The sequence below is a fragment of the Lipomyces oligophaga genome, assembly GCF_038497815.1.
Source record: "Lipomyces oligophaga strain CBS 7107 unplaced genomic scaffold V1516scaffold_4, whole genome shotgun sequence".
In the NCBI taxonomy this organism is placed as follows: Eukaryota; Fungi; Ascomycota; class Lipomycetes; order Lipomycetales; family Lipomycetaceae; genus Lipomyces; species [Lipomyces] oligophaga.
Genome location: NW_027117788.1, coordinates 1392859 through 1413616, shown reverse-complemented (window position 1 = coordinate 1413616; position 20758 = coordinate 1392859). Strand labels below are relative to the sequence as shown.

Below are 20758 nucleotides of genomic sequence, written 5' to 3'. Positions count from 1 at the left end.
GAGCAGACAGTCGGGACAAGATCGGGAGTGTGAAGAAGCCGTCCTCGCTTGGGTGAGTCTTCACATCCAGGAGAGAATGCTGGCCGTGCTGGGTTTGCGCTCTTCCTAGCGGTGTCTGGCGCAGGGACTGATTGAAGTTGTATGTCCGTTTGGGGAGCAGAGTTCTGGCTGGGAGCAAAAACTACGTCGGTGTCGGCTGGTCTCGATGGTCTCATTGGAAACGTTCTCGACGGGCCATGGTGAAGGACCATCACTTTGTCTCTGATCTTCGCTTACAGGAGCTTGCCAGCACAACATCTGGATAATACAATCGATAGCTTACAAATATTGAAATCGGACTGTTTTTGCGACTTTTTACCGCTATTTGGCGCATTTCTGCTGATGTGTTTCTTGTTTGGTTTGGCAGCCTGAACGACTACCGCCGGAGATCAAGTCGGGCTCCCACTGAACTCTCTTCCAACAATGTGTGGTGATACAAAGGCGACTCCGGGAAGCCTCCGAGTGCGGCGTTGTCCCTGAGGAATCTAGAGTTGGTGAGCTTGCCTGCTTGCCAGCTCGCTATGTGCTATAGTTTTTTGTCCTTTTTTATTGTAGAGAAGTAAACTATTAGTAGAGAATAGTAAGTTCAGTCATAATGATTTTAGTAGAAGCAGATCTGTTTGTTGTAATGCCAATTTCTGGGGGAGAGTACTGAGCACACTCACAGTGTGAATGTGCTGTTGGGATCGAGAATGGTCGACTATTCATGCTGTACTAATGGCGGGTTCTGTGACTCAGATCTGAGATCGAGATGAATTTTTCATTTACTGGATTCATACAAAATAGATCATTTTTCATTAGGCATTAGTCGTTTATTCATTATTACTACAATAATTTTCTGCCTAAAATAAGTGAAGTGTTCGGTTTTGCTGATCACTCTTTTTCGCAAGCATCTCGACATCATCGGTTAGTTCTAAATTTGGGCAAATCCTCTCCTAACTCCCGCGATTCACAGACTACAATCCCCTCGTACAGAGCACTACTTAACCCGCAATAGAAATTTGCCAAAGTACACTAAACCCTCATCTCTTGTCTTACAATTGTACACCAAGGCCTCATATACGCTTACAATTACACATTCCCCTCAGCATTGTCAGTCGGCAATTTTCGTCGCGGACTCCTCGTTTTCGCGCACCCGGGGTTTCTCATCCGCCTCGCAACCTCAGTCGTTCACCAATCTTTCTCTGTTCCGTTTTCTCTTCCCATACCTCTTCCCTTCGCATCACCATCGAAACCCCACAATGGTTGCTCCTCGTCCTATGCTCGGTGCTCTTATTGCGCTCAAGAAGTATCCTACTCCTATCCGTACGTTACTCCTTTGCCTTCAATCTGCTGGTTGCGCTGTCTGTCGCTGGGCGTTCGCTTGCGCTGCTCTGATTGGTCCTTCCCACTTTGCATCTGTCGTAATGATTTTCCGCGCATTTTCCATATAGTTGTCGCAATTGGTTTAGTGATCTACAAATTTTTTTGATCAGTCGATGACTGTTGTGTTGGAATTGCCGGTCAAGATTAATTGGTTGCAGAATCAGCTTCAAGTGGTGGATTAACGGTTGCTTCATTCACCCAGAGACATAGCCAGTACATATAGACTGACCTGATTATACTGACATTATTCCAGTTAAGCCTCTTTGGCCTTTCTTTGTTGGAGGTTTGTTTCCATTTATTTGTGGTATTACGCCTTGCTCGATTTTTTTCTAACTCTGCGAATAGCCGGTCTTACTTACTACGGAATCGGACTTGCCGCTGATGCCATGATGGACACTGACGAATACAAGAACGATCCTCGTAACCCCAAGTATGGCAAGCACTAAATTTGTGAATATTTCCACATATAGAACAGAAACTTTCTTTTGGAGGAAATGAATTGAAAGCCGGATTGATTAATTTGCACAGAAGTTGGTCTTAAGACCTGATACGGCAGTTACTTTTATAGTTAATTGTATTAGTTTCATTTTTCCAATTCCATGTTCATTTTAATTGCATATTTCTATTCCGTTTTCTGTTCTATTTTTTTTCTACGCTTCACAACGCAATTATTGTACTTGTTTGCCTAGACTAAAATTACATGTTTATCCATCTAATTGATTATATTCTATCTTCTGTTGGTTCTGCCAACGTCGAATCAATCGTACAGTATTAAACTAGACGACCAATCAGACATTGGCCACTATTGACTTAACTTAATTCCATTCCATTCATATCATTCATCCTATCCTATCCTTACAAACACAAAAATACCAAACAAAAATACATTCAGAGTTCGCCAACCCCCGTTTCTTCTTTCCGATATAACCTCTGATAGCCTCAAATCATAAATTTGAAATATCATTTTCCTTTCTCTTTTCCTTGCACTCTGTCCGCCACCAATACCGACTCGATATTCCATAAAAATCCCAGCCAAAAATAAACACAATGAAACTTCCCATAAACATAACACAGAGAAAACAAAATGACCACGCATATAAATTCAAAGATGACCTGAGCTAACCACTAAAAACCATTGGCAAAAAATTTAGGCAAAATAAAATGACGAGATGAAAAAAATACATAATGTTGACCGATTCTTAACGTAATCAAATAAAATTCATGATGAAAATGCTAATTCCCTTAGGCTCTTTCGTGCCTGTTACCTCCTTTTCCTGCCCTCACTGGTATTCCTCTGACTAGTGTGCTCAAATGCAAAATAGATGTATATCCACTTCCATATGTATATGTATACACAGAGAAATTGTAGACTGTGCTTCTGACCTATTCGATCACGCCAAACTTCATTCCCCACGCTTGACTTCTTCATCCTTCAAAATCCGGCATAATCGACTCAGACTAATATTCTCCGCCCGACGACGTCGTTCAAGTTCTGCAACGGCTTCTTGCGCCGCCATATTGTTTAATCGTTGCATCCGATCGATCGTTCGGATCAGCACTAGACGCTGTGAATAAAACTTGCGCTCCGCAACCTCGCTTCGCCACGACGCACGAAAAGTGGCATTTAGCGTTTGAATGGACGGACTTCCGTTGATTCCGACGGTCCATTCTTCCCAAAATCGATCTACTGATTGCGTTGCCCGATCCATTTTGTACTGAATGTTAATCATGTTTGTGTTTCGGCGCCGGTTACTACCTCCCATCGACGAGGCAGATCCAGGAGTGAGGATACCATTAACATTTCCATTCACTCCGTTCACTGCTCCAATATTTCCACTACCAACTCCTCCTCCACTAGTGCTTCGTACAGGAGTTACTGGTGCGGATACTGTTTGACCAGCTCCGTTTCGAAGGCCCAGCAGTAGAGGATTGTCTAGAGCACTACCTAAGCCAAGAATGTTGGCACTCCCATGGCCGGCTCCCGGTCCACCGATCGATCCATTTGAGCCGCCTCTACCTGCCCCGCCAACCTGAATATCATTGCCATTCGATAATGGTCCATTGCCTACAGTGGATCCATTACTAGAATTCGAACCTGCCCGAACCACGTTAGCACCATTTGTGCTACCCGTAGCATCCATGCCATCTCCTAGCATTGCATGGCTAGAGGACGTAGAAGTAGAAGTTGCTGTAGATAGGGAGATCATCCGAGGATCTTGCATATCGACATCGGCAGGGGTAAGCAATTGATGTGCAGTCGCTGCCATTCCTGCCCCACTCAGCGTTGCATCCATAGCCAACCCAACCACTGTGCCCGATAGAGGGGTCAGATGAGCAGAGGCAGCGGCCGCGCCAGCAGATGTAGTCCTAGGTTGCTGAGATTGCTGTTGCTGTTGCTGTGGTGTCTGCTGCTGAGAGGCAGACTGCTGCTGTTGCTGCTGATGATCTGTACGATCAATTAGACCAGAATATGGAGTCGAAGGTACAAGAACAGCGGTCGAAGAGCCAGCAAGCTGCATACGCTGATCAATGATTCTCTGAAGCGAGTCGACTTTGGCATGCAGCTGCTCTAAGGACCTAAAAATTTTGTCGATATCCAATTCATAGAGTATATTGGAGTGCTGAGTTGGAGTAAGACCATCTTGCTGTATTATTCCTCGATGCTGAGGCTGCTGAGATTGCTGCTTTTGAAGCGATTGCGATTGCGATTGCGCTTGAGATTGTTGCTGCTGTTGCTGGGCCTGCACCTGTTGCTGGTGTGTAGCTGCGGTCTGTTGTGAATTTAACGAGTGCTGCCGCTGATGTTGTTGATGTGGTGATTGCTGAATGAGAATCTGTGCTGACTGCTGTTGCTGTTGCTGTTGCTGTTGCTGTTGCTGTTGCTGTTGTTGCTGCTGCCGTTGTGCATGCTGATGGGAAGAAATCTGCTGCGGCTGGACAGATTGCAGCTGGTGTTGAGCAGACTGATTCTGTGGTTGAGAGGACAAGCCGCGAGCAATTTGCTGGACTTGCTGAGACTGGATCTGTGACTGCGAGGGAGAAGTTGCGGAGAATGCCTGATGTGCAAGCAAAGCAGCGCGCGGGGTGGCTTGGGCACCTCCAGCGACGACGACGCCGGTTAAACTATCACCGGCTAGGCTGTCGTCGCTGTAGGAGCCGAAGTCGCCCATACTTGAGGGAAGATCCACGGTGAGAGACGACAGGATTGCTGCTGAAGTAGAAAAGAAAAGAAAAGGTCACAACGACGAAAGAGAAAAAGGCCGAGGCAGAGCGGTGGGGTGGTGGGGATCCAGCCGTGAAACGATCGAGAGAGCGTAGAACCGAAATATATTGGCAATCAAAGAACGAAAGAAAAAACGGGCCTGTAAAGAAGATCTTCGCTTTTGGCTGTGCAAATAGTAGCAAATGTAGTAAGAAAAGTAATTGTAGGACAACGACGAGAACGACGAAGACAAACGGGGTGAGTAGAATCGGGGTAAAAAAAGAAGATTCCACCACCCAACAGGCGTATGTGGTCGCTCGCACAAAAAGAGAGAAACGAGGAACCCAGGAATCAGGATGACGAAAGAAATCACTAGTGCGTAGAGATGAAGACAAAGAAGGACAAGGAAGATAAGCAGAGCAAGGCAAAATTAGTCCTGGTTCTGGCAATCGCAGCACAGCTCTGCAAGTGAATCCCAGTCAACTCCAGTCTCAAAATCCTAAAATCCAAATGAAAGGACCAAAAAAGCACAATCAAAAAGTCGTCGAAAATCCGGTTCCAGTCTGTTGCTGTCGCTCACTCGTTCTGTGCTACGAGTTCTTTACTGATTTTTAGAGTTTCTAACAGACTTTCACTTTTTAATCTAATTTTTGCTAATTTTTGCCTGGCAGATCTCTAATTGAGTTTCTTCGCAAACTCTGATATAAACTCAATCCTCGTGTTTCCACGGTTTGACGTAAAGCCGTCCAATGCAGCACCGCGTCAGCAGTTGCCGTTTGTACTCTCCCGAGCTGCTCCTCTTTATCCCGAAAGGGGAACCCATGTCTGCGTACCATACAGTCTGGATCATGCGTAAATTACAGAATGGGCGCAGATCTTTTCTCCAGAAAGGGGTCTAAAGAGAGGCGATTAGGGCGTACTAAGAAGCAGTCACAAAATTCTAGGGCTGTTTATCACGTGAGATCTTGAATTCCGTAATTTGCAAGCAATCCAAGGTTGTGTGAAATGACAAGTTCAATACAGTTACAATTTGGTAGTCTTTGTTAGAAATCTATCTTTTTATTCCACACCTCTTCCAGTTAGTTATATTCAAGATGGAAAACGATAAGGGAGTTCTCGTATGTTTGTCTCGTTGTATTCGTTGTCTTTGAACATCAGATCCTAACCAGCTTTCAGGTCGAACTGTACGTTCCTCGCAAGTGCTCTGCCACCAACAGAATCATCAAGGCTACCGACCACGCCTCTGTTCAGCTCAATGTTGCTGATGTTGATGAAAATGGACTCGTTATTCCCGGAGCTTTCACATCCTACGCTCTTTGCGGGTTCCTCCGTTCTCGTGGTGAATCCGACGACTCTTTCAACAGACTCGCCCAGCGCGACGGCCTTCTCAAGAACGTTTGGTCCGCCCAGCGATAAATATTACACTCCTTTCTTTGTGCTATAGTTTCATGGGTTACGTTACGTTTCGGTCATAAAAAAAGAGTCTTTTGTTCTAAAAGTGCTATCCTGCAGCATCATGTTTTTTTAGTTTTAATTGAATCGACTACATATCTATAGGTTTATTTCTTCATCTACCGACTCGTGATCTGTCGTAACTCGATTTGTTTTCGCTATCATTAGGTCGGCCTGTCTGCTCTCTGCTTATAACCATTTCTACCGTGTGGCTTGACTTGTTTGCGGGTTGATTTTGCGTTGTTGGAGAAAGTGACTTGCACAACTCAGATGATTTCGAATTCAACATATTCATTTTGTTCTCGATAGAGATGCAGACAGTACCAGGTGTATCGTATGTTTAGAGTCGAACATCAAAGATGAATGTAGAATTTCAATCAGTCATCTGAAGACTTTTGTTAATTCTGCCGTTTAACAAAGGACAGATACGGACTGAACATCTAATGACAATGCTTTCTGGAAGCAACTTTCTGTCTTCAGTCTATTACTATGTATCCATTTCCCATAACATAATGTGTAGCCAAATACTTCTGTTAGATATTATACCTTTAACTTCTTGTTTGGCTTTTGTTCATTTTTAGTCTTTTCTGATTGAGTTTGTGTGAAGCAGACATTTGCTTTATCGCACCAAAGCTTAACAAACTCTTGATTCTCTAAGGTTAACGTAGCTCCCTCATTTTCAATTAATCCAGATTTGACTAAATATTTTGCGAACGCTTCTAAATGGACAGGCTCAAAACTTAGCATTTTTAGCCACCAACCTCTAGCCCGAAAGTCTGTTCTGATATGCTGAGAAATCTGATTGAACCGCTTTATTCGGATCTGTTCGCCGTCCAACAAGGGTAATTCGTCCAGCCTCATAGGATTTTGTAGTTGCTTTTCATATTGGGCGATTTTTGTAGCTGCCTCAAGTTTGCGTCTAGGTACACGAAATCCCCACGATACCAACTTATCTCGTAATTCAGTGCGAGGCAAAGTTGCAAGCTCTCGAATTCTCTGCTCTAAGTTCTTGCTCAAGTCTAAATCTGAATCTAAATCTGAATTTGAACTTGCATCTGAATGTGAATTTGAATCTGACTTTATATCTGTTTCTAAGCAAGGCTGTACTTTGGAAGGCGTGCTAGATGTTGATAATGAACGTCGTTGCTCTGTGAATTTATTGCTAGCCCCAGATCCAAACGGTGATGAACATGGACTAGCACCTGACAATAGAAACATAGAGTTACACGACTGACAGTTTCTCAAATCAGGTTGATTGACTTGTTCAGGACTCGTGTCTAGATTTATGAGAGATTCTTGTTTTATCGGGTAATGAACTGAATCTGCAAGTTGCACAGTTTGTTGATCTATGTCGGTATCAGAACTCAATACAACGATATCGGATATTTTAGCTGTGTTCTCATCTGAGGTGGCTAAATTCGAAAGCTGCCACGGTCTGCTTGTTCCCTCAAATAAAAAACTTATATCAACATCCGAACCATAGACATTTTCATCTTCACTGTCAAGTATGACCAATTCTTGCTTTGGGGATCTTAGTTCTTCAATTGAGTCATTGCTTAAAATTGACTCTCTCTTTATCAAATGCCACCGTTCCATAAAATTTCGTTCATTATTTTCTGCACTTGGTTTAAGTAGTTCATAATCTTCCCATACTAGAGAATGAGTAGATTCAAGTTTATTATTCAAATTGCGACTTGACATACCGAACATGCCTGGCTCGAAGTAGTTTCCAGGGACCAAAGTAGATTCAGCAGTTTTGAACAGCTTTAACTCGGATAGTCTTTTCATAGCTTGTTCCGGAGTCGGTAGATTTTGTAGCTGCATTTGAATTATCTGTTTATGTAGCTCAGATTTGGATAATTTCTTTGCCGTCGGGGGAATAGTAGCTTCTGTTCGTATTATAGTTCCATAGGCAGAAGCATTTCGAGCCGAGATTGAGTGCGGATTCCTCTTTGTTAACTTTTTCAGATCAATACCTTTTGTAATTGACTTCTGCGGTACCATGAACTATTCACAGATTAGTAAGAATATTAGAGACTTATTGAGAGAGCGGCCTAAATAAACTACCTTAGGAATTATACGACTGGTTGAATTCATATTTTCGTCGTTCTTTCGGGGTTCTGAGCTGGTAAATTTCGGATTATTAACACTAATCTGAGATAATGCGCTCAACTTTGTCTGAGATGAGTTAGCAGTGATTTGAGCACTGCCTTCGTTGTATGTAAATGACTGGAATCTCTCTGAAAAGCTACGAACAAGTTCGAGCTGGTCCCGATATATAGATTGTTCTATTGAATATACTTCACTTGAATTTGTCTCAGTCTTGTGCATTGACCGGGAAATGTCCTTTGTCATTGGATTTTTCAAATCTTCACTAACAAAATTTGATTCTTCGTCATTAGGACAATCTGGAAACGAGAATTCGTTGTCATTCACTGCTGCGTCACTTGATCTGCTCCTTCTAGCCTGCAGTTGCGCGAAAGAACTGAGAGACAGATCACTCATTCCCCGAGCCAACAAATTTCTTGGAACTATATCTGGACAATTGCCCTACGCATGACTCGGAAAATCTTGGCAAATATCACTGTATGGGCTTGCGCAGAGCGGTTTAGCACGTCACGGTGCAGGTTCCATGAACTCGCCTTGATGCCTGACCTGCTGCTGGCTAATCAATATTAGACGCGAACTGTTCACGAAGACACGTGATCCATAGTGCCGATGACAGAAAGATCAAAAACCTCTAGCTGCCCCCCAAATTAGCAAAATTAGCAAAATTAATTAAGAAGAGATGAAATCCAATGCTGCAATTAAAAATATGTGGCCTTATTACTAATATTTTCATTTCCAGTTTGATTATCTAATCATTCTTCTGAATTGCCTATGACACGTGACCGCTCGACAAGACGGGGATCGTGTTATCGTGAACATCAGCCAGCCTCCAAAAGAAGCGAATACTGGGACATTTCGAGCCTAAATCGATTGCGAGAAAGACGGACGGATTCGGGATTATCTGTGAGGATCGGACGGGATTTCTTCACGTGGAAACTGCTACTTGAATTGTGATTTGTTAAGGCTCAGTAATTTAGATTGGTTTTATTTCTTGCACTTGCTGCCTGTTGATTGTGCTGTGATATTGTGCTACAAAGGTCAGCTACAAAGACTGTGTGCACTTCTCTCTGTCATATCTTCTCTGTCTTGACTTGACATTTTATTCACAGCTATGTCTGAACCATCTACTACGAATTCCCACCCGCTTCAGTCGAGTGCCCAGTCAACTGTCTCTGAAAATGGAATCGTTCATGACCCGCTTGAAGATGGACCAGGCTCACCCATAATTGGAGACTTCGACCCAATCGGCCACAGTTCAGAGAACGGCGACTCCACTTTGTCTAATGGAGCAGTTGATTCAACAGGTATCGACGAAATGGACTACGATGAATCCGGAGATGAAGACGAGCCTTTGCTACGACAGCCACAACCAAGAAAGGCATTTTCCGATGTCGCGAGACGATTATTACCAAACGGCCTGTTTGGATTTAATCGAGCCACTTCTCCCTCAATTTCTGACGAAGAATCTGCAGAGTCTGCTGCAGAAGCAGATCTCTTACTGCCATCTCCCTCTGAGACATCAGCCGAGCCAGAGGCATCGCCAAAGCGCTGGGGAACATCTGTGACTCGATTTGTTGCATATGGTCTGTTCGGTCTATTCTTCATCATGGGCTGGAAACTAGTCTTTCTTCCCCGAACCACTTTACGGCGTGACCTTGCTCGTATACGGCATTACAAGATGTCACTTTTTGACTTGGAGCGTTTATTGTTTCGAGTTCCTGATGCCGAACATGTCCGTCAATGGTCCGAATATTATACTTCAGGAGTTCATTTGGCAGGAACAAACGAGTCGATGGCCCAGTGGACTGCCGAAAAATTCAAAGAATACGGCATTAAATCGGAAGTCGTCACATATCATACATTGCTGAATTATCCGGTAGATCATTCTGTTAGCTTAATTGGAGTTAACGGTAAGCTGGTGTATGAAGCTTCTCTAGAAGAAGACATGTTACCAGAAGATCCGACTTCGATGCGACAAGATCGAGTTCCGACTTTTCACGGCTACTCTGCAAATGGCAATGTTACAGGAGAATATATTTATGTTAATTACGGCCGTCAAGAAGACTATGAATTGCTAGAGTCTCATGGTCTAAGCTTGAAAGGTCGAATTGTTATCGCTCGTTATGGCGGATTATTTCGAGGACTGATTGTTAAGGGAGCCGAAGAACGTGGCGCAATTGGTGTTATTACATATTCTGATCCAGGTGACGATGGCGAGATTACTATTTATAATCGATACAAGGCATATCCCGATGGTCCGGCAAGAAATCCTTCAAGTGTACAAAGAGGAAGTGTACAGTACCTTTCTATTGCTCCGGGCGATCCAACAACTCCTGGTTATGCAAGCAAAGAAGGTGTTAACAGACAAGACCCGAAGGGAAAGATTCCTTCGATTCCTTCAATTCCTATGAGCTATGGTGATATTCTTCCGATTTTGAGAGAACTTAGTGGGATGGGACTGAATCCTAATGATTTAGGAGAAAGTTGGAGAGGTGGTTTGCGCGAATACGATTATTCGGTCGGACCGAGTACTATGGTCTTAAATTTATATAATGAGCAAGATTATAAAGTGAGGCCTATTTGGAATACGATCGGCCGAATTGACGGCATAATAAAGGACGAAGTTGTCATTATTGGTAACCATCGTGATGCTTGGATTCTAGGTGGAGCTGGCGATCCCAATAGTGGATCAGCAGTGTTGATTGAACTCGCCCGAGCTTTTGGAGAACTCCAGAAGAACGGCTGGAAGCCTTTACGATCAATGTACGTACGACTTGATTGATATGAATAACTATGACTTACTGATTTTGTTTCAGAATTTTAGCATCCTGGGACGGGGAAGAATACGGGCTGTTAGGATCCACAGAATGGGGAGAAGAAATGGCCAATTTTTTGGGGGCCAAGGCATTTGTGTATTTAAATACAGATGTTGCAGTATCAGGGACTAAATTTTCAGCGGGAGCATCACCGTTGCTCAACACCGTGTTAAAGGAGGTGACAAAACGCGTATCACATCCTGAGGGAGGTTATGTCTATGATCATTGGTATAATGACTCGAGGGCTCGGATAGAGCCTTTGGGATCAGGAAGTGATTACACGGTATTCCAAGATCATCTTGGAATTCCTTCTTTGGATATTGGATTTGGAGGAGGTGATGTCGTGTATCAGTATCATTCTAATTATGATTCGTTTGCTTGGATGGACCGTTTCGGAGATCCAACATGGCAATATCATGTTACTATGGTGAAATTGTGGGGACTACTGACGCTTGAACTCTGCGAACGTGAAGTCGCCCAATTCGATGTTGGTGAATATGTTCGTTCGTTGAATTCCTATTTTGATAAGATCAAGGCAAAGATTTCCGATATTGCACTTGAGGAGCTTGAACGAGAACTAGATGAAGCTAGAAATAAAGTTACGAAGGACGATTTTGAGGTGCCTGTCAAGTTACCTGATTTTAAGCTTGGCTGGTGGTATATTGGAGAGTCTCTAGATAATGCTAGTGAAGCACTGATAACATTGGATCAGAAGGCGGCTATTTTTGATACGCATTCAACGGCTATGGAGACAGAGTATGTGACAGATTACCCATGGTTCAAGGCCTATAAAAAAATTCGTCTGTACGCTCAGATAGCGGCGATCAACCGGCAATACATGAAATTCGAGCGGCAATTTTTGTATTCTGGCGGACTAGATGGCCGTGAATGGTTTAAACATGTTGTGTTTGCGCCCGGCATTTGGACTGGATACGCCGGAGCGCAGTTTCCAGCACTTGATGAAGCTCTAGATGCTAGAAATATTACTGCGACGAAGAAGTGGCTAGATATTATTACGAACTGCATTCAACAGGCCAACCGAGTAATTGATCTTAGCTGATGGATAAGTGGAGCTGATTGCATTCTGACTAATATATTGAGATTCAATTGTTTTCATTACGTTGTTTGGAGACCCTGTTGCAAAGATAGAGCCGTATTTCAAATGTCTAAGGTTTGGACCGTAATCGTTTGTTATCAGCTGTATATTGGATAATGCATTAAGGATCTTTTTGCCGTCCTTGTCCACCAAGTTGCGCAGGCAGACTTGTAGTCCTTCCACATATGCACGTGGCGCGGCTGATGGAAACGGGGTTTGTGTCAGATTCGCCGGCGATTGCTCGCTAGAGCAGCCACCGGCGGCCGAGGAATCGACTGGTTGGTTGGATTTGGGCACTGTAGTCCGGAAGAACACAGCGCGAGCACGTAAGAGTGTGTGCGAGCGAGCGTGTATCTGTGTGGGCCATCTGAGTGGGAACGAGAGCGTACGAAAGCGAACGACCGCTGTCAGCACAAACACCGCGAAAGCGTCGTGCGGGTTTCGGCACGACGTAAGAATTCTACGAAATATCATCAGCGAACAGCACAAATTTTATTTTGTCTTTCCCTTAAGAGAGACAGAGCACGGAGAAGACTATTGCCAGGAGGATTGCTGTGCTTTATATACCCAAATAAAGATACGCCCAGGCGTCCTCCTGCGCAATGGCTACTGATTTCAGCTACGATCAGCGGCCCAAGGCCCGCAAGACGCTGGTTCCGCCGGCAACCGCGGTGTCGATGGCGCGCGCGCTCGTCGCAGAAATGGACCAAACGTGGACAAGAGGCCCAGCGTACAATGCCGAGAACAATCGGGTGCAGACGTATACGCGCTTCTTGTATGGCGAAAAGTGGTTCGCACGATTATCTGTGCATGATGAACCTTGGGAGTGGTTTGATTACGGATTGCTGAGAGATCACACCGAGAACGAGTGTGACTACATTTCGTCCCTTGAGTCGTTCACAGAGTTTTATCCTACAGATGATTTAGGATGGAGAGGTGCGTCCTTTTTCTTTTTCCTCTGTCTTTCGTGACTGCCAATAGTTATACTGATTCCCTCAAACACAGGTGTCCATCTGATCTTCAAATTCATATTCCCGCTTAGTCGGAGAGATATAGCAGAATATATTTTAGCGGTGCAGCCAGATCCTGCTGTTCGTGAGTTCTTTGTTCTATCTGTTCCTGCAGACGAGCCTGTAACTCCGGGACATGTCAAGGGACAATATTCATCAATTGAACGAGTAGTTCAACTTGATAACGGCCAAATCCAGTGGACCATGGCCACTGTGGTACGTTTCCGACGGATGAGTATGAAAAGTTTAGTGATACTAATTTTTCTAGGGTGGAGGTGGTGGGCCAATTCCGAAACCTATACAAGACATATTTTTTCCGCGAATCATTGCTAATAATGTCCCCAGCTTTCTATCATGGGCTAGACGAAGACTTACTGCAGAGCAAATAGCTTCCAGGGCATATCGTTAATCATATCTATCATATTTTTGTCACAATGTAATGCATATATAAATTTATTTAAAGAAATCTAAATTTGACCCCTACCTAATTTACTTCTTTCCTCTATAAGGAATAAAGACGCTAATATTCTATTACATATGGACGAGGCTGGCCAACTTGTACTTCTTTGGAACCACAAATACGCCTGTGGATTCTGCGAGCAAAACACCTTGAGGACTCCGAATTTCTGCAGACACCAGCGACTTTTTGTCCGTGTTTTCCGTGACATGGCTTTCAATAACGAGCAACTGATCCGCAAATGTAGGGGCTCTATAGTTGATTGTCAAGTTTGCCGTGACCGCAGAATGGCCTGGCAGGGGCAAAATGGCAGCTCGAGCAAGGCATTCATCAAGAATAGCTGCCAAAAGTCCTCCATGTACAATTCCAGGGAAGCCACATAGTCTAGAGCCAACGTGTACTACCGAAACAACTTGGTTTGAGTCTCTGCTGACAAAGACAATTCCCGGAACTGCGAACTTGCCGACACCCTTGCAAGAACCTGCCAGAAACGAGCTGTCTTGAACACTTTGAGAAAGATTACTCCACATGCGTCGCTCGTTAAATCCAGGTGTTTTCCGCAGCTCCTTAACCACAGGCGAGCTCTGTAGTTGAGCTTCGATTTTTTCGATATATTGGGCTTCCTCCAGGGAGCCCGCCTCAGGAAGCTTTGGCTGCATTAGTGCAATCAAATCAATCGGCGAATATTTGAACGCCAATGCTGCGCCTGCCAGCATAGATGCTGCAGCTATAAAAATCGTCGAAACCTCCGCAAACCCACGGCGAAGTGGTACTGCTGATATTCCACTGTCTATTGGGCTCGTCGTCGACAGCTGCGCCTTGATCGATCGACTCGACTTAGCAAGAATATGACTGCCGCCTAACTTCACCCCATGCATACTACGGAATAATGAATAAGACATAGTTAACAAGTCTTTCTTTTAGTATATCGTCTTTTTTGAATGCGAATTGGCCGTACCTTTATCATCCAATCTCTAAGTCAAGTATTCTCCTTTAACGGACGGACTATGTCGCTTTATACCACGGGCAGTCGGGAAGTCACGAGAAACATGCGGCTCAGGCCCGCATTTTCCTCCGCAGTATAATACTTGAAGAATCTCTCTCCAGTTTGCCAAATGAAAATTTAAATACAGATTTGATCCAGCGATTTAATCATATAAAATTACATTACGAATTTAAAGCATAGTTTTTATTATTTAAAATTCCAGTCTTGAAATTCATTCAGAATTGGACGAAGTTGGGGTACCCTTAACCAATGCTTATCTTGTGGTTTAGGTTACAAAGCCGTGGTTACTGCGGGGGAGGGCAAACGAGTACTGGCACTTTCAAGTGCCAGTTACCCGCAGAGTTAGAGACATACAAAGCTGTGGATGAAATCGACATACTGGTAAATAAATAAAGCTAAAATACACAAATTCCCCTCTCTCCCCACTCCAGACTCGGAAGTTCATAGTTCGACTTCGAGAGTTGTAAGTTTCAACACCCACTCACTCAGCTCACCATGTGTTCTAACGCTAAAAATGTGCACACCGCTATCAGAATAGACCGCAAAAGTATTCTTACTGTAGGAATGAAATACTGACAGTTCCGGTGCCAGTACTGGATGATGTCCGATTTTGCAGTGTCGAATGTTGATAGCGTACTCTTCCTCCAAGCTCGGTAAACTGTAGATATGCAGATATGGCCGACGCAACTCAATGTAGCATTTTACCCAGGCCTGCATAGCTTCGTCGGGAATCCACGCAGACCCTTCTTTCGACACTACCGAACCACGCTTGACTTGGCCTACATCAGCGACAAACTTTGTACCTGTTGATCGTGAATTGCTCGCAATTGGCATTGTTTGTGTCTGCCCTTGCGCTGGATATCCTACTTGTCTTTTCCATAGTCGGTTCACATATTTCAAAAGTTCGGTCTCGGAAGGTGTGAAGACCTGAAGCTCTTCATCATGAGTAGTTGGATTTAAAGGTGCTTCAATTTTTGTACGGTCCGGACTTATATATGTCAACACCGCTTTCGTGTGTTCTAGCTCCGAATTATGCCGACGCAATTCTCGAGCTTTCATATACTGTTCTACCAAGGCAGCAGTTCGAGGTTTCCAAAATCCCAAATTCTCCTCGCCGCTGATATATGTGCTCTGTCGACTCAGCATGTGCATATCGATCGTATTGTATGGCCGCAACCTGATTTGAAATAATGCCGAATTGGAATGCAATACTCGGTTAGAAGCCCAAAACAATGATAACCGCGATGGCGCTCGTGCACTGCGGCCCAAGACAGCTCCAACAATGTTCGTTCGAAATTCAACGGGAGAAGTCACCGACGGTGTAGACACTAGCCATCCTAGGGTGAATTGTATCTTACATTTGTCTGGTGTTGTTCGATCTAAAATTATCGATGCATGTGCACTAGAGTCCCACTGCCCAGTGACAGTGATTGTCCATGTTCCATCGGCATTCGCAATCGTTTTCGGTTTCGATATTATTCGCAACTCAACGGTCCCTTCATCTTTTGATTGTGAGTCCATGACCTTGCCATGCCCATCAATTAACTGAATGTCCCGCACGCAAAGATGTGAAATAGCAGACCAATCAAAAGAATCTGCAGATGAATGTCGAATTGATAATCGAATTCGCTTTTGGATTCCAATATGCAACCATGATACTGTACTATCATCCTGACTATTTCGTAGCACATCAACAGGCTCATACGAACCTGAATCAGTCAACTCAAGAATCTGAATCTTCGCAAAAGCATCATGATGTTCTACTGCCCCTCCTGAAACTCCGGCAATATTGCTCATGGCCTCCAGCTTCTCCGTTGACTCCGGTGGAGACATCTCCTGCATATCATCCCAACTTCTCAGTTTGTCGAGATGAACTCCAGTGACTTTAGCAAAAATTTTCACATGCAATAATGAAGCTTCAACACCACCGTTCTTAAAATTGGCAGAATAAAGCGCCCCGAGACTTATTCCATGATGACTGTCAAAAATAACAGGACCATCTTCCCCGAATCCAGACACCAATTGGCTAGATGAGATCCTCCCTGGGTATGAGGCATCAGAGGACCCAGCAAGAAACAGTTGCAGATGCACATCTGTAAACTCGCGCTCTGAAAAGCCGCAGATAGATTTTATATGCACAATTATTGCAATTGATGAAGCATCTCCGCTTGTTGCATCATTGGAAGGTTCAAGAGTGAGATGTAGTATGCCAATTACACTCATTGTATAAGGAGAGAATACATCACAGGATATATCCGTCAGCTTGCTATTTATGGCTCCAATCATGGGAACCGAAGCCTCTCCCACAAAGGAATATTTCACTGAAAATTTCTCGGTAAATGGATTTCGATTCATACTGTAAATTTGATCAGTCGAATTAGAGTCTTGCACATTGCTAATAGTCTTGACCAAACCATCGAACTTCTCGAGAGAAATAGTCTTGATTACCCGATTATCATAATCCAAAATTCTCACAGCAACACAAGGTTTGAGTGCTCGCGCCAGAGGTGTATCATCTTCCGGCTCATCTTCATTAATCACCAAATCATAAGGTGAAGATAAAACGTACTCTTCGTCGACAATTGTGAACTGAAACTGTAAGTTCAGTTCCAGGTCGTTACTTAAAATCTGAGCTTTCTTTAAGAGTTTTGTATTTCGAAATATTGCATCAGTCATTCGTAACAACCCAATTCGTCGCCAAATCTTGATCACCTTAGCTGCCGTTTTCTTCTCGTCTTCCGACAAAATTGGGTTTCTTCGAACCATAAAAACTGGACGATACTGATTGGTAGAGGTAGCACTGATTGGCAACGACGTGTATTGGTGACTCGAAGTCGTTGGCAATTTCAAAGAATAAATCGAACTCGTCCTTCGCTTCAGCCCATCCCGCAAAGAAGTTACCGAGGATGATCTTGAAACACTGTTGCGCAATCTCGTTTCAAATTCATTACGACTTCGATGTTCTGAAGCTAATGATGACGTAGATGTCCGACTTAGCGCGGTCAGGACTTCATCTGAAGGTGGTTTAAGTGAATCCGTGACTGGAAATGACTGTGATCTTTGAGCAAGGGGAGATGACGGGTAGTAGAACGGATCTTCAACACTTTCATTAGCTGCAGAGTTGGGGTCCGTTTCTGCTCTCTTCAGATCAGGGCGAGATGAAATGTTAATTGAAGGAGATTCAGAACTAACGTATAGATCTTCAGCAGACTGTGGACGAGGTTTCCTACTTGACCGCACTCTTTGCATCTCATCAAACAGCTGATCTAATTCTTCGTCTGTTAATGACTCGATTCTGGCAGAAGAATCTGATCCTAAATAAGTCCGTGCAGCTTCTAATCGCGCAAGAGACCAATCTGTCACAGTGTTCAAACTGCCACCTACTGGGTTGTCACTGTTAGCTGGCGTTACAGATCGAATAACGGCATCTTCAAATGAAGGAAAATCGACATAGTCAGAAGCCACGCTTGACGCCCTATCACTGTGGTCAGATGTCGAACTACTTTTCACTGTCTCAGACAGTTGAGACATCGGCGAAGCGACTCTGGTAATATTGCGTCGCATTACTGCTGAACTAGTTGCTGTGGTTCCAGCAATTTTCCTCTCCATCATTGCTTCGTGAGGATTGCTAAAGCGGAAAATATGGAAATCTCCCAGAATTATCCGATCTCCAGTATGGAGTTTGCGTGCATGGCGTAATCTGCTTCCATTTACCATAACTGAAGCACCTTCGTTAGGAGTGATTGTAACAGTGTCATTTTTATTCTCAAATGAGCAATGCTGCATTAATATTTTGGATCCATGCAGTCTTATTTGTGCTGCTGAAACAGTACCATTAACATCAACATTTCCCACCTGCGTCACTCCAGGTTTGATATTGTAGACTAAGCATTCAGCCAAAAGAGGATCGTCACTGAGATTAACAAGGTATGGAAAATTCTTAGGGGTATGCACTCCAATAAATCCCCTTTCAATATTGATTCCCATTTCTTCTAAGGCCGACTCTCGCTGTACTTGAATTTCCTTCGTGCGCGCAAGTCGTTCTTCCCAAGTCTGATTAATTTCTGATAGTAGTTTTTCAGAAGCATTAAGCTGTTCAGCAATTTCGGTTCGAGTAACCATTCGTTGAATGCCATCAGGAGTAGTTATAGAAATTAGTTGGGATGTATCGGAATTAAGTTCAACAGTAGATACTCGATCTGAACCTTTAAGTTGATTGCGAAGTGTGTTCAGTTCAGACTGTAATTCACGAATAAGCTTTGCGTTGGGATCCTCGTTCACGATAGCATGGTTCTTAATTCGCTTTGCCGAATCAGCATATCTTAAAGTCGAAAGTGTTTCATCAAAATTTATATCGGCTGGAGAAATAGTTGCAATCATAGCGGTCATAGAATTTCCACCAAGTGAATCTTTCAACAGCCAAGTCAAAGCTGAATCTCTATACGGAACCACCATCTCACGTTGCTGCTTACGACCGCTGGAGATGTCAGCAAGTGCTCGGATAACTCGTCCAAGAGAAGACAACGATCGATTGATCTCAGTGCCTTCTTTCAGTCGCACCCCGACAGCTCCAGTCGCCGATGCTCGTTCAGAACCTGCCAAATCAACTAGAGAAATTCGTGACACCTTTTCGCTATCTAAATTTGTTTGAGAATCATGGCTATGTTGCGTGAGGGTCAACGTGAAAACAGCATGCGATCGCGAAGAAGTCTCATTCATATTAGTTGCCGCCACAGTTCGTGCTTTATTTCCCTCGTCCATTAGCTCTTCTATTTCGGCAAATGATCCGACGACGAGTCGAGACTAAGCTGTTAAAAAATGAAAATTGGGATTTAAGTTGAATTGACTTACCAGGTCTTCCACATATGGGCCAAGCGAAGGATGCTCTCTTACTCTGAGGCTTGCTCGATTCTTGGGATTTAACAAATCACGGACACGTTCTATTGTAAAGTGTTACCAAAACTCGAATCATAAAGAGTGAGGGCAAAGTTACCATTATATATTTCGAGATAGGACACTTCAACGGTGAAATGGAGAAATTCGTTTGCTAGTTCGTCTCTGCATAAAGTCAGTATATAGACTACCTACGTACTTGAACTGGTAAGAGATACAGACACTTTTGAGAATAAGGATTGGCAAATCCGAGGAATGACACCGGGGTCTTCATTAGAACCCATCTGCAGCACGTTATTATCGGCAGAACTCAATTTAAACAGATTTAATCACCATAGAATAGGACTTCCCAGAGCCAGTCTGGCCATAAGCAAAGATACAATTATTGAAACCAAGAAAGGCATTCTCAAGGAGGGGTCGTCCAAGGTCGGCAAACACCTGCTCCTGATTTGCATAATTTTCACTTGATGGGTCAAAAGACCAGTAGCTTTTGTCGAACTTGAATGACTTCGGACTTTCAGGTTTTGATTTAGAAGTCGGAGTGGAGTGTGTAGTTTCATCGCCCTGGTCCAGAATGGTTTGAGTACCTTCAATTCGCACAACACATTTTGCATGTCGCGTAAGTTCTTATCGAGTCAGTAAACCAGAGAATTAAGACGCAAATTAAACTATACATACCGCGAGAATTGAAAGGTCTGACGCGAACAACTACTTTGATATTACCACCTCCAGGGTCGGCGGATATGACCATTGCTCTTAGTATATCATGAGGAAGCCAGGGACAAGGTTCGGCTAATGATCAGCACAAGGCAGACAGTATCGAAAACTTTAATGAAACAGATAAATTAAAATTTGTAACTCCAAGAAAATGCTCAATTAGCTACAGATCAGTGCCTTGAAATAATTGCGCTGTCAGTATGCCCCGAGATGCTATCGGAGAATTGTAGAAATGGCCTCTGCACTACCAGGCGGGACGAGCAAGTTAGTACACAGGCAAACAGTCTAACAGTAGAGACTAACAACAGCACTAATTTGAAAAATATTGGATATCCAGAGTTGCAATCTAGTTAATAAATACAAGAATTGCTAGAAGGCACCTCCTAATCGAGCTGTTGTCTATTAGAAGGCAAAGCGCTATCAAGCACATTGGCTCGAGTCCTAGTTGGGACAATTCATTCACCCAGCCAGACATGACACACCAACCCCTCGTACCGAGCTCACATTAAAATAAGGTTCTAGTGGTCTCAAAGAAAGCTATATTACAAATGGATGACCTCACTTCGCCCAACTGTGAATCTGAGTCTTGCCCAAGT

At 43.7% G+C, this 20758-nt stretch overlaps 9 protein-coding genes across 9 annotated transcripts; 4 read left to right on the top strand and 5 right to left on the bottom strand.

Moving 5' to 3' along the window:
• The first annotated feature begins 1192 nt into the window (after positions 1 to 1192).
• On the top strand, positions 1193 to 2237 carry V1516DRAFT_675982 (RNA polymerase II subunit A C-terminal domain phosphatase). Its single transcript, XM_066922337.1, has 3 exons — positions 1193 to 1344; positions 1658 to 1687; positions 1750 to 2237. The coding sequence occupies exons 1-3, from the start codon at positions 1281 to 1283 to the stop codon at positions 1848 to 1850; spliced, it is 195 nt and encodes a 64-aa protein (XP_066777686.1). The 5' UTR covers positions 1193 to 1280; the 3' UTR covers positions 1851 to 2237.
• On the bottom strand, positions 2198 to 2682 carry V1516DRAFT_375167 (uncharacterized protein). Its single transcript, XM_066918966.1, has 2 exons — positions 2587 to 2682; positions 2198 to 2529 (listed from the first exon to the last, which is right to left on the bottom strand). The coding sequence occupies exon 2, from the start codon at positions 2498 to 2500 to the stop codon at positions 2249 to 2251; it is 252 nt and encodes an 83-aa protein (XP_066777685.1). The 5' UTR covers positions 2501 to 2529; positions 2587 to 2682; the 3' UTR covers positions 2198 to 2248.
• Positions 2683 to 2807: 125 nt separating this feature from the next.
• V1516DRAFT_664605 (transcriptional activator of glycolytic enzymes-domain-containing protein) lies at positions 2808 to 4574 on the bottom strand (the record flags this gene model as incomplete). The annotated part of the gene is made up of 1 exon (XM_066920611.1): positions 2808 to 4574. The coding sequence occupies one exon, from the start codon at positions 4572 to 4574 to the stop codon at positions 2808 to 2810; it is 1767 nt and encodes a 588-aa protein (XP_066777684.1).
• A 993-nt stretch (positions 4575 to 5567) lies between these two features.
• V1516DRAFT_675980 (40S ribosomal protein eS21) lies at positions 5568 to 6162 on the top strand. The gene is made up of 2 exons (XM_066922336.1): positions 5568 to 5724; positions 5783 to 6162. Exons 1-2 carry the CDS (start codon positions 5701 to 5703, stop codon positions 6020 to 6022), a joined length of 264 nt encoding a protein of 87 aa, XP_066777683.1. The 5' UTR covers positions 5568 to 5700; the 3' UTR covers positions 6023 to 6162.
• A 12-nt stretch (positions 6163 to 6174) lies between these two features.
• V1516DRAFT_675978 (uncharacterized protein) lies at positions 6175 to 8148 on the bottom strand. Its single transcript, XM_066922335.1, has one exon. The coding sequence runs from the start codon at positions 8060 to 8062 to the stop codon at positions 6599 to 6601; it is 1464 nt and encodes a 487-aa protein (XP_066777682.1). The 5' UTR covers positions 8063 to 8148; the 3' UTR covers positions 6175 to 6598.
• Positions 8149 to 9278: 1130 nt separating this feature from the next.
• On the top strand, positions 9279 to 12043 carry V1516DRAFT_664602 (uncharacterized protein; the record flags this gene model as incomplete). Its single annotated transcript, XM_066920610.1, has 2 exons — positions 9279 to 10930; positions 10984 to 12043. The coding sequence occupies 2 exons, from the start codon at positions 9279 to 9281 to the stop codon at positions 12041 to 12043; spliced, it is 2712 nt and encodes a 903-aa protein (XP_066777681.1).
• Positions 12044 to 12345: 302 nt separating this feature from the next.
• Positions 12346 to 13559, top strand: V1516DRAFT_374371 (uncharacterized protein). The gene is made up of 3 exons (XM_066918965.1): positions 12346 to 13015; positions 13085 to 13305; positions 13358 to 13559. The coding sequence occupies exons 1-3, from the start codon at positions 12682 to 12684 to the stop codon at positions 13496 to 13498; spliced, it is 696 nt and encodes a 231-aa protein (XP_066777680.1). The 5' UTR covers positions 12346 to 12681; the 3' UTR covers positions 13499 to 13559.
• On the bottom strand, positions 13490 to 14516 carry V1516DRAFT_675973 (HotDog domain-containing protein). The gene has a single exon (XM_066922334.1). The coding sequence runs from the start codon at positions 14446 to 14448 to the stop codon at positions 13621 to 13623; it is 828 nt and encodes a 275-aa protein (XP_066777679.1). The 5' UTR covers positions 14449 to 14516; the 3' UTR covers positions 13490 to 13620.
• A 171-nt stretch (positions 14517 to 14687) lies between these two features.
• V1516DRAFT_675972 (uncharacterized protein) lies at positions 14688 to 20555 on the bottom strand. Its single transcript, XM_066922333.1, has 6 exons — positions 20124 to 20555; positions 19779 to 20071; positions 19668 to 19729; positions 19546 to 19610; positions 19404 to 19492; positions 14688 to 19355 (listed from the first exon to the last, which is right to left on the bottom strand). The coding sequence occupies exons 1-6, from the start codon at positions 20194 to 20196 to the stop codon at positions 14994 to 14996; spliced, it is 4944 nt and encodes a 1647-aa protein (XP_066777678.1). The 5' UTR covers positions 20197 to 20555; the 3' UTR covers positions 14688 to 14993.
• Positions 20556 to 20758: the final 203 nt, after the last annotated feature.

What these genes read in the sequence shown, in the direction of transcription:
- V1516DRAFT_675972 (XM_066922333.1), bottom strand. Translation starts at nt 20,196, where the DNA reads ATGGTCATATCCGCCGACCCTGGAGGTGGTAATATCAAAGTAGTTGTT. An exon ending in CTGGGAAGTCCTATTCTATG is followed by an intron (nt 19,730 to 19,778) that starts GTGATTAAATCT and finishes AACGTGCTGCAG; the next exon opens with ATGGGTTCTAATGAAGACCC. An exon ending in CTATCTCGAAATATATAATG is followed by an intron (nt 19,493 to 19,545) that starts GTAACTTTGCCC and finishes ACTTTACAATAG; the next exon opens with AACGTGTCCGTGATTTGTTA.
- V1516DRAFT_675980 (XM_066922336.1), top strand. Translation starts at nt 5,701, where the DNA reads ATGGAAAACGATAAGGGAGTTCTC. An exon ending in AAAACGATAAGGGAGTTCTC is followed by an intron (nt 5,725 to 5,782) that starts GTATGTTTGTCT and finishes ACCAGCTTTCAG; the next exon opens with GTCGAACTGTACGTTCCTCG.
- V1516DRAFT_675978 (XM_066922335.1), bottom strand. Translation starts at nt 8,062, where the DNA reads ATGGTACCGCAGAAGTCAATTACAAAAGGTATTGATCTGAAAAAGTTA.
- V1516DRAFT_675982 (XM_066922337.1), top strand. Translation starts at nt 1,281, where the DNA reads ATGGTTGCTCCTCGTCCTATGCTCGGTGCTCTTATTGCGCTCAAGAAG. An exon ending in GAAGTATCCTACTCCTATCC is followed by an intron (nt 1,345 to 1,657) that starts GTACGTTACTCC and finishes ACATTATTCCAG; the next exon opens with TTAAGCCTCTTTGGCCTTTC. An exon ending in TTGGCCTTTCTTTGTTGGAG is followed by an intron (nt 1,688 to 1,749) that starts GTTTGTTTCCAT and finishes CTCTGCGAATAG; the next exon opens with CCGGTCTTACTTACTACGGA.
- V1516DRAFT_375167 (XM_066918966.1), bottom strand. Translation starts at nt 2,500, where the DNA reads ATGCGTGGTCATTTTGTTTTCTCTGTGTTATGTTTATGGGAAGTTTCA.
- V1516DRAFT_374371 (XM_066918965.1), top strand. Translation starts at nt 12,682, where the DNA reads ATGGCTACTGATTTCAGCTACGATCAGCGGCCCAAGGCCCGCAAGACG. An exon ending in AGATGATTTAGGATGGAGAG is followed by an intron (nt 13,016 to 13,084) that starts GTGCGTCCTTTT and finishes CCTCAAACACAG; the next exon opens with GTGTCCATCTGATCTTCAAA. An exon ending in AGTGGACCATGGCCACTGTG is followed by an intron (nt 13,306 to 13,357) that starts GTACGTTTCCGA and finishes TAATTTTTCTAG; the next exon opens with GGTGGAGGTGGTGGGCCAAT.
- V1516DRAFT_675973 (XM_066922334.1), bottom strand. Translation starts at nt 14,448, where the DNA reads ATGTCTTATTCATTATTCCGTAGTATGCATGGGGTGAAGTTAGGCGGC.